The sequence below is a fragment of the Molothrus ater genome, chromosome 25, assembly GCF_012460135.2.
Source record: "Molothrus ater isolate BHLD 08-10-18 breed brown headed cowbird chromosome 25, BPBGC_Mater_1.1, whole genome shotgun sequence".
In the NCBI taxonomy this organism is placed as follows: domain Eukaryota; kingdom Metazoa; phylum Chordata; class Aves; order Passeriformes; family Icteridae; genus Molothrus; species Molothrus ater.
The window spans coordinates 3,158,567-3,168,297 of record NC_050502.2 but is presented as its reverse complement, the minus strand read 5'-3'; the positions used below and the strand labels follow the sequence as shown (position 1 = coordinate 3,168,297).

The 9,731-nt window shown below is 50.9% G+C and overlaps 1 protein-coding gene across 2 annotated transcripts; it reads right to left on the bottom strand.

The window, feature by feature from the left end:
• Positions 1–412: 412 nt before the first annotated feature.
• C25H1orf116 (chromosome 25 C1orf116 homolog) lies at positions 413–9,731 on the bottom strand. Of its 2 annotated transcripts, XM_036398182.1 has the most exons (4): positions 8,991–9,731; positions 5,784–5,913; positions 3,245–3,407; positions 413–2,260 (listed from the first exon to the last, which is right to left on the bottom strand). In XM_036398182.1, the coding sequence occupies exons 2-4, from the start codon at positions 5,868–5,870 to the stop codon at positions 1,143–1,145; spliced, it is 1,368 nt and encodes a 455-aa protein (XP_036254075.1). In that variant the 5' UTR covers positions 5,871–5,913; positions 8,991–9,731; the 3' UTR covers positions 413–1,142. The 2 variants fall into 2 exon arrangements, with proteins under 2 accessions (XP_036254075.1, XP_036254076.1); XM_036398183.1 differs by lacking the exon at positions 5,784–5,913.

Genomic DNA, 9,731 nt, shown 5'->3' with positions numbered 1-9,731 from the left:
CCGAGCTGCTGGGGCTGGGGGGAAGCCTCTGGGGTTGGCTCAGGCCTGGCAGCAAACATGGGAGCACCAGGAATTCCACATTCCCTCTTTGTGCCTGCAGGGAGAGCTGGCAATTACAGCACCATGCAACGCTTTGGGTTGGAAGGGACCTCAAAGCTCTCCTTGTTCCTCACAGGCAGGGGCCACCTTCCACCATCCCACGGAAGACTTTGCCTGTGCTAATCAAATAATTCCATTTTCTAGGTGGGACAGACCTGACCTGGCTCATCCTTTCTCTCAGAACTCTTTGTTTTAAACCCCTTTTGTTTTTGTTTTTAAAATATTTAGGGGCATTTATTATTTATTACCTGACTGTGACATAAATCTGTACCACATGGCACTTTCTGATCACACACAGGTTTATTTAGGGACATCAGCCACCTCTGTTCCCCAGGGTGAGCAGCAAGGTGTTGGCAGCATCAGAGGTGCCAGGACAGCTCAGAAGGGAGGAGTTGGAGCTGTCCCAGCTTTGCATCTGCCCCATTTTGGGCAGCACTTCTGGATCTGACACCAGCACAGCCTCTGGCCTCCTCAGCTGTTGTTTTCCTGCAGTTCAAGCCTCTTCCAGGTGCTGGATGCAGGTGGTCAGGGCTGGGTGGGAGAGCAGAGTGTGCCAGGGAGGCAGTGGCATGTCTGGGCAGTGGCATGTCTGGGCAGCCCACCCAGCAGGCAGTGATGATTTTGCAAGGCACTTTCACATGGCAGGTGAGTGCTCAGCTCTCAGAGGCTGTGATAAAATTAATTTTAAAAACCCCAAAAAGTTCTAAAGGAGCAGCAAAGTCCAGCAGTTCTTCCCAGAGGCGCTTTATCCACAGGCAACCCTTTTGAAAACAAGCCAAACCCCGAATTCCATGGCTTCCCTGTTTTGATGGATCCCCAAATGCACTAAAGCCCTTGCAGGAGAACACACCCCATCCACGCTGAGAGCTGCCTGGTATAAAAATCCCATGTACACCTGCTATATACAAAATATCCTGTACACGCCGCCTTCCTTTACTTGATGTGAAGCTCCCAGCACCTCTGGCAGCAGATGCTCGTGCCCCAAGGCAGTGCAGGCCGCTGGATTTGGGGTGAAAATCCCCTTTTCCACCAGCCCCCACGAGCTACTCCTTCAGCAGCCCCAGCTTCTTGAGCGCCTCGCGCCGGTTCTCATCGGCCGCGCCTTTGGGCGAGATCTTCACGCTGACAGCAGAGCGTGGCGGCCTGGGGAAGCTGGGCAGAGGGTGGGATCTCCTCTTGCTGCTCTTGTCCTTCTCCTCCTGCTCCTTGAGCCCCCCAAAGTCTTTCCCTGCCGCGAGGGAGGCGGGCCGGGGGCGGCTGCGGAGGAAGCTGGGCGCCAGGCGCTCGATGAAGGACATCTTGCCCAGGGAGCTGCTGCTGCTGCGCCCGTTCTGCTCCTTGGGGCTGCCCATGGAGCTGCCCAGCCCCACCCCAGAGCGCTCCAGGGTGTTGGATTTGAAGGGGATCTGCCGGATCCCCGGCACGGAGCCCTCCCCAGGCTGTGGTGTCTCCCTGGGGTGGGGATGGAGGTGGGCGCTGGGCTCCCGCCTGTCCTGGGACAGTCCCAGCTTCTCCAGGGCCTCCCTTCGGGCTTTCTCCTTCTCCTTGGGGTCGAGGTGGCCTGAATTCCCCTTCTCAGCAGTGCTGTCGCTGGCAGGGCTGGCCTGGGAGGTGGCTGAGGGTGGAGGTGCTGCTTTTACCTTCTGGTTGTGCTCCGGCACGGGGCTGGTCCTGCTGGTTTTCAGGATGATGTTTGGGGGCAATTTCCGCGGTTTGGGGGCGGTTGGAGGCCCACGTTTGGCATCAGGGTCCTGAGGGGCCTCCTCCAGCGTGGATTTCTCCTGATGGCCCCACGAAGTCCAAGTCTTGGTCTCCTTGGGTGCCTCCCCCCTGGCATCTGAGCGCTGGCTGCGTGACCACTCCAGGTCATCCTGGAAGGGGTCTGGAGGTTGGATAATCACGGACTTGGTGTGGCTTCCCAGGTCCAGCCTGCCCTCCTTGGGCACCTCCTGGGCAGGTTTTCCTGCTGGCACTGTGGGGACACCTCCTTTGCTGCCAGAAGCTCCATTTGCTGCAGGGATGTTCCTGGGGAGGCTGGAACAACCCGGGCCTGGAGCAGCTGCTGGGGCTGAGCTGGATGGGGCAGAGATGATTTTACCACTCCTCTGTTCAGCCCCACGTTGCTGAGCTCTGCTTGCAGGGGGAGTCCTGTTCCCCAAATCTGGGAAGAGAGGGAGTTGGAGTCATGCTCTGGACACAGAACAGCCCTCACCCCTTCTGGGCCAGCACAGGCACCCAGGAATCCCCCAGCTCCTCTGATGTGGAAACCCAGGGCACACAGGGAATATTTCTCTGTCTGTGCTGGGGTGCCCTGACCCCCAGGGGAGCTCTGACTTTGACCCTCATCCATGGAGAAAGTTTCCTGGACTTCAGGATAGACTGGAATACCCAAAAGTGTGAAAGAGATTATACAGAGTAGTGTAGGTGTATCATTCAGGTGGGAAATTGAGGTTTTGGGATTTTTAATATGTTGTGGATGGAAGCAAGATGGAGGGCACAGGGTGTGGTCCTGGGTTTCTTCTTCATGCTTCTTCTTCCTCCTTCTCCATGGGTTTGGGTGGCATTTTGTAATTGGGCAGAAAAGTCCCCATTGGGGGCTCTGTGGGATCAGTTATTGGGTTAAAAAGGAAAATAATCTAGGTGTTCTTAATTGGATGGTTTAGATTTAAAAGACCTTGTAGGAAGAGATTGTTGGCCATTTTGTGCCTTCTAATGAAAAGCTGCCCCACTCTCAGTAGTGAGACTGTTTTACTGATAAGAAATAATGAACACCTGAGTCTGAACATGAACTGCCATCTCAAGTGCCTTCAATCCCGACCCAGAGAAACCCACAACTGGTACCCCCACACTCTGATCCATCACTGCTGGGGAAATTGGATCCTTTGGGCCTGACAGAGCCTCGTTAATTACTGTGATTACTGACACTGAGCAGGATCCCTGCAAGATATTTATATATTGTAGAATTTCAAAGCCACTGAGTTGAGGTATCGGAAAATTCTGTAAAATATTCATGCCTAGACAGGACGTGTATTATACGTATCTGTGCTTGAGAATAAGGCCTGTAGGAAACTATTTTGGGGAAGGAAATAAATAGATTTTTATATTTTATATTAAAATCTTATCTGCAGAAGGGTTTCCAGCTCACCCCGGGGCACAGGGCCTTTCCTGGGCTTGGAGGGCTCCCCGTAGTCGGTGTCATCTGTGGACACCCCACTGTCCCCCTCTGCATCCAGAGAGCCAATGGTTTCCTCCAGGAACATCAAACACTCCTTCTCTTCCACAGATAAATAGTCATAGCTGTTGTCACTCTGGAAAAAAAAAAAAAGATAAAGCAGAGCAGGTAAGATAAAGAGGTTTACTTTATACACACTATATATATATATAGTGTGTATATATAGTATATAGAAATAAAAATATATATGTATATATTTATTATATATACATATAAAATATATAAATATATATGTATATATGTATAAGTGTGTATAAATATATATAAGAAAGAGATGTTTACTTTATACTACATATATATATAAAATACCTATAAATATATATGTAGTGTGCATCTACAGTATATAGAAATACAAATATTTTCTATTTTTATATGTATATATTTATTGTATATACATATAAAATATATAAAAATATAAATGTATATATTTATAATATATGTATGTGTATGAATATATAGAAATATATATAAGAAAGAGAGGTTTACTTTATACTATATATATTAGAAAGATATATGTAGTGTATATATAGTATATATAAATATATAACCATATTATATTTGTATATATTTATTATATACAAGAAAGATGTTTAATTTATACTAAATATATATAATAGATATACATATAAATATATATGTAGTATATATATTATATATAAATATATATTTATATATATTTATAATATATATGTGTATATAAATTTATATAAGAATGGTACTTTATACTATATATATGAGAGGTTTATGTTATACTACACACATATATAACTTTATATCTATAACTTTTAATATCTATTAAAACTGTATGCATTTTAATATATTATATGTTATTTTAATATTTTCTATATTTATATTTAATGTCCAGGTAGTTTAGAGAACCTGTGACAGCTGCTTGTCCAGTGGCTGTTCAATAATGAGTATTTACAGATCCAGAACACTAGATAGCCTCCTCTAAAAATAAGAAATATATATATACCTAAAGCCTTTTTTATATTAACCTCCTCTGTGGGTCAGAAGGTGGATTATTCTGAACTTGGGAACTTGGCCTCTAACTTTCAGTTCTTTAAACTGGAATGTGAGCAGATGGGTAACAAATCTGTGGGTACAGACACCTGTAGTGCTCAGCAATGCTGAACCTGAACAGAGAACACCACCAACACTGAAGGGCTCTGTGCAGGTGATGAACTCTCCTTGTTCTCCCATTCATTCCTGAGCCAGAATTGTTTAATTTTTGTTGTATTTTGAGCACCAGGAGATGTTATTGCAGTATCAGATATCAGGGTGATTCCTGCAACCTGTCATGAACAAAATGAGGCACAGGACAGGATGGAATGTGCATCAGATCAACAAGCACAGGGCAGGAATTATTATCCCAGGTGGAGTTGTTTTGCAGGGACACCTTATCCAAATCTTTTACCAGGCAGTATCACAACCAGTTCTTCCATCCCCATTAAACTCAGAGGGTTTGGTTCTGGTTTGCAATACATCAAATGGAAAAGCTGCCAGGACTGAGCTGCTCTCACACATATCAATTATGCTCCAAGTCAGGCAGGATGTAATTAGCCCATCAATCTTGGGATCAGTGTTGGGAGACAAACAAGCTTTAATGGACAGATAGTGAAAAATTACACATCTACACCCCTGGTCCCAACTCATCCCTGCCTTAACTGGGGAATTCATCCGGTGCCAGGCAGGAGGAGCTCAGCAGGAGGAGCTCAGCTCGCTGTCTCCTGCAGGTGTTGTCACTGCTTTGAGCCAGCGTGACCCAGTTACACAACTGGTCTGGTCCCTGCACCCCTGGCAGCACAGGAGCCTCTCCAGGGTCAGGATCCCCTCTCCAGGGACAGAACACCCTCTCTAAGGATCCCCTCTCCAGGGGCAGAACACCCTCTCTAAGGATCCCTTCTCCAGGCACAGGATCCCCTCTCCAGGGCTCCTCTCTCTAAGGATCCCCTCTCCAGAAACAGGATCCCCTCTCCAAGGATCCCCTCTCCACAGATCCCTGCTCCAGGGACAGGATCCCCTCTCCAGGGGATGGATCCTCTCTCCAGGGATGGGGTTCTCCCTCCAGGGCTCCCCTCTCCAGAAACAGGATTCCCTCTCCAGGGTTCTCCTCTCCAGGGATTCCTTCTCCAGGGACAGGATCCTCTCTCTAGGAGTCCCCTCTCCAGGGACAGAATCCCCTCTCCAGGGACAGGATCTCCTCTCCAGGGCTCTGTCCTGCCCCACAGCAGCCCCTGCAGCACTAAGAGCTCCCCACACACGTGGCAGGATGGAAAGGCTGGGAGTGCTCTGGGGCAGGGATTCAGGAATCCACCTGGTCCTGCTGCTGTCTCAGGGCCTCCAGCTGCCTCCAAAGCACTGACAGAAAGCAGATTTGGGCTGAGATCTGCCCAAAATCCTTCTCCAGCTCAGAGGGGTGAGCTGGGCTGGGCACCCCAGGGTTACTCACCCGCTGGGAGTGGTTGGAGGCCGTGCTGACCATGCTGTCACAGCTGCCAGAGTTGCAGCCAGCCATCCCCAGCTCCTTCCTAGGCATAGCCTGGGCTGCCCTGGAGGCTGGCACAGCGGGAATATCCTGGCTGGAGCAGGAAAAAGGAGAAGCATTGAGTTGTGAGGTTCCCCCAGGGGTGACTCAAGCACGCTGGGAGGGAGACAGGCAGGCTCTGAAGCTGCTGGATGGAAGAATTGTGCTCCACCTTCAGCTGCTGTCTCCAGGAGAAGGCACAGCTGGGCTTTTAAAAATCATCCTTGAAGTTTTCCTCAAAATAATTGGGAATAGGGAAATCTCTGCACAGCCAGCTGGTGTTGGTGGCTCTCTGCTCACCACACAGGGGTGGATAAGGCACAAGAAAAGCTGTGAGCCTGGCTCAGAAATCCCAGCACAGCCCCAGCCCCAGCTCATGGGACCTCTTTCCTCTGCCACACCCTGTGCCAGCCCTGCAGCTTGAACTTGTGAACGTGCTGGCCCAAAATGCTGCTGGTTACTCACATCCTTGCTCTGTCAGGAGCTTCCTCCTGGCAAGGAGCTGCCTCTGCCACCCTTCCTTGGGGGCCCTGGGGAGGTGTCCCCAGGGAGGTGGCCCCAGGGAGGTGCCCCTGGGCCTTTGGGGCACGCCTGGGTGTGTTTGGGCACAGGGCTGGCACAGCCTGTGGGGAGCAGGGCAGGCTGGGGGGGTTCAAGCAGCACCCCAATGTCCCCTTTGCTCGCAGCAGATGCAGCCCAGACCTCCCATCACCAGTGGGACCCCAGTGTGGCAGCAGGGTGACAAACAGCCTGGATTTGGGTTTCTCACATTGGGACAGGGTGCCCAGGGCGCTGCTGAGCACCCACAGAAGGTGCCATTGCTGAGGGATGCAAAGCACCGAGCTTCCAAAAATTCCTGGCACTACTAATGAGTCCCCTCCACATGCACCACCCACTTCTTGGGGAGGGATTTGGGTTTCCCCCCAGCCAGGGGGCAGAGGGCACAGTTATCCCTGCCCACAGCTCTGCTGAGCACCCACAGAAGGTGCCATTACTGATGGATGCAAAACACCGAGCTCCCAAAATTTCCTGGCACCATCAATGGCACCACAGAAGGTGCCATTACTGATGGATGCCGAGCACTGAGCTTCCAAAATTTCCTGACACCACCAATGAGTCTCCTCCACGTGCACCACCCTATTCCTGGGGAGGGAGCTGGGCTGTGGGGGCGAGAGGGAGCAGCAAAACAAACACCAACAGCCCCTGCAAGACACACGGACCCACGCGAGAGGATTTGCTCCTTGGGAGACAGAGGAGCCCTTTGTGCTGTAACCTGCAGGCAGGAACACTCTGCTGCTTTTTTTTTTTTCCTTGTAGCAGGATCAGGGAATTAGATCCAGAGATAAAGTGAGCAGAACTGGCTGCTTGTTCAGAGTGTTAGACCCTGAAAGAATTCCTTTGTAATTGGAATACGCCGCAAAAATCAGATTTCGACACCCACGCCCTGACAGGTCTAATCCTTCCACGCAGGAGGAGTTTAATATTTCAGTCTCAGCTTTGCATTATTTACTGCTTAAGTGACGTTGAAGTAAGTGGTGCCTTTGGAACAGCAATTCCCTGGATTCTTTGAATTCAGATCTCTTCATAGCCAGGGATTTGAGCTGTGAGGAAGCAGAGCTGAGCTTGGGGGACTTCAGGCCTCTGCAGGGTTTTACTGTGCACTGGAGCATCCATAATGTGAAATTTAGATTTATATCAAAACTATTCTAGATTTACATCGACTCCTGAGTAGCAGGAGGCTTGGCCATGGTTGTTGTGCTGCTCCTGGCTGCCTCCCTCCCAAATTTCAGTCAGCAAAACCCTCCTGGGGAAGTGAAAGCCTCACTGGAACTTGAGCGTGCAGCTGCTTGGGGCCAGCAGAGAGGCATTTTCTCCATGAGGAACCCCTCCACCACCAATCCACTTAAGAAATCATTTTCTCTCATTCAAAACCAGAATTTGCAGGGATCTCAAGCAGCTGCCAAGGCTTTGGCACCCACTGAGCCCCAGCTCATGGGAGGCAAAGTCCAGCCCGAGCTCGCCGGGCACTGCAGAGGATCTGCACCGAAACAAGAAGTTCCTTTTCCTACCCATTAGTTCTTGATATGATTACAGCTCCAGCACACTCATCCAGCATGGGAAAGGGGAAAAAATCAATGTTGAAACCCTCGGTTTTAATGATTCAGAAGGACTTTAGTTCCCTCTTTGCCACAACAGTAACAACCACAAACTAAAAACGTGACTGTTTGATTTAAAAGACACAGTACTCAAGAAACTGGTTTATAGCTGGGTTCCAGTGGTGTAGCCCTCTTCCCCAAGTAAAAACATATCTGGAAGAAGCTATTTTTTATCAAAATTCATAGGCCAGGTCCCTCAGCTCTTGTGGCCGTTGCCATAACTGTCCTTTAAAAGCCCACAGAGCCATCAAAGAGGTGCCGGGTAGCAATTAATGCTAATTGCTTTAGAGAAGAGGCTACTTTCTTTCAGCCAGCACCACTCCAAGCTCTTCATCCCGGGGTTAGAACATCTCACTTTTGCTGAATGGGGTACAGCAACCAGACCCCTCCTGCCTGGGAAAGGCTTTGTGCTGGCCAGCCCCAAACACAACCCAAAGCAAACCCTGCCTTGCAGGCACTGTCCCAGCTCTGGGCAGCCCAGGGGATGGATCCCAGCTCAGTCCCAGCTCTGGGCAGCCCAGGGGATGGATCCCAGCTCAGTCCCAGCTCTGGATGGATCCCAGCTCAGTCCCAGCTCCGGGCAGCCCAGGGGATGGATCCCAGCTCAGTCCCAGCTCTGGATGGATCCCAGCTCAGTCCCAGCTCTGGATGGATCCCAGCTCAGTCCCAGCTCAGGGGCAAAGGGGTCAAGGGCAGATCTGAATTTCCTCCTATCTCAACAGGTAAATGAAGCACCCCAGCAGCTGGAAACCTGTGCTCAAGACAGCCTGAGATGTTTCCTCAGCTTTCCTCCCACCACCACCACCTCCAAACCACCTCGTCCAGCTTTGCTGGTGAATCCCCCACCACATTTCACCCTTGCAAAAGCAGAGCCCTGCAGGTACCCAGAGCCCCCCAGCCCATCCAGCAGGAGAAGCACAGAGAGCAAAGGACAAGCAAGGACAGAAATGATTATTAATCCGTTTTGTAGTTTTACCAGGCTGTCCGTCGTTCCGTGCTGCCCAATTCCTTGTCCCGGCCGTGCCTATCCCAGGACTTCTTTGCTTTTCTGGGCTAACCAAACACAGCCGGGTTACACATTAACTCCGCTCCGCCGCAGATAAGGTGGAGTGCTCGGCAGGTACGTCCTGACAGGCGATCCCTGGCCCCTCACCTGCACCCAGCCCGAGTGCAATTCATCCTGCAGCCCTGCCAGGCGCTTTTCCTGCTGTTCCAGCCTGGATCGCAGCGTGGCTGAACCCCCAAACCCCGTCCGTGCTGGGTGTGAGCTGGGGCAGCTCTGCCGGTGCCACCCAGCTCCTTCACTTCCCTGCTGTCCCCTGCTGTCCTGGGCACGGCTTTGGCCGATAGGAGACTCCTTAATCCGTCATCCTGTTCTGCCGCATAGCTGCTGGCTGACAGCGGAGCCCTGAGCCCAGCCTTGCCCTCGCTAATTACCGGGTTCTGCTCTCCGGGATGCCGGGCTCAGCTCTGCAAACAGCCTGGCCCGGGACAGGTCGCTACTTGCATTTCGCCACAGCTTCCCAGAGGCCAAAAGTTTGCTGCTTGCAAAGGAAGGAGGTTGTAAAGACAGGCAGAAAGTGTTTTGGGGAGGGAAGATTCGGCACGGATTTATTGACGTGCCCAGGTCTGCGCAGCTCCCCGGCTCCGGCTGCCTGTCCCGACCTGCAGCTGCTTTTGCCCCAGTTGGCACCGTGCCCTGTGGGCACCAAAACCC

Excerpts from the sequence above, each read along its gene's own strand:
- C25H1orf116 (XM_036398182.1), bottom strand. The coding sequence starts at position 5,870 with ATGCCTAGGAAGGAGCTGGGGATGGCTGGCTGCAACTCTGGCAGCTGT. Across the intron at positions 3,408-5,783 it reads CCTCCAACCACTCCCAGCGG|AGTGACAACAGCTATGACTA; the intron begins GTGAGTAACCCT and ends TTTTTTTTCCAG. Across the intron at positions 2,261-3,244 it reads GAAAGGCCCTGTGCCCCGGG|ATTTGGGGAACAGGACTCCC; the intron begins GTGAGCTGGAAA and ends CTCTCTTCCCAG.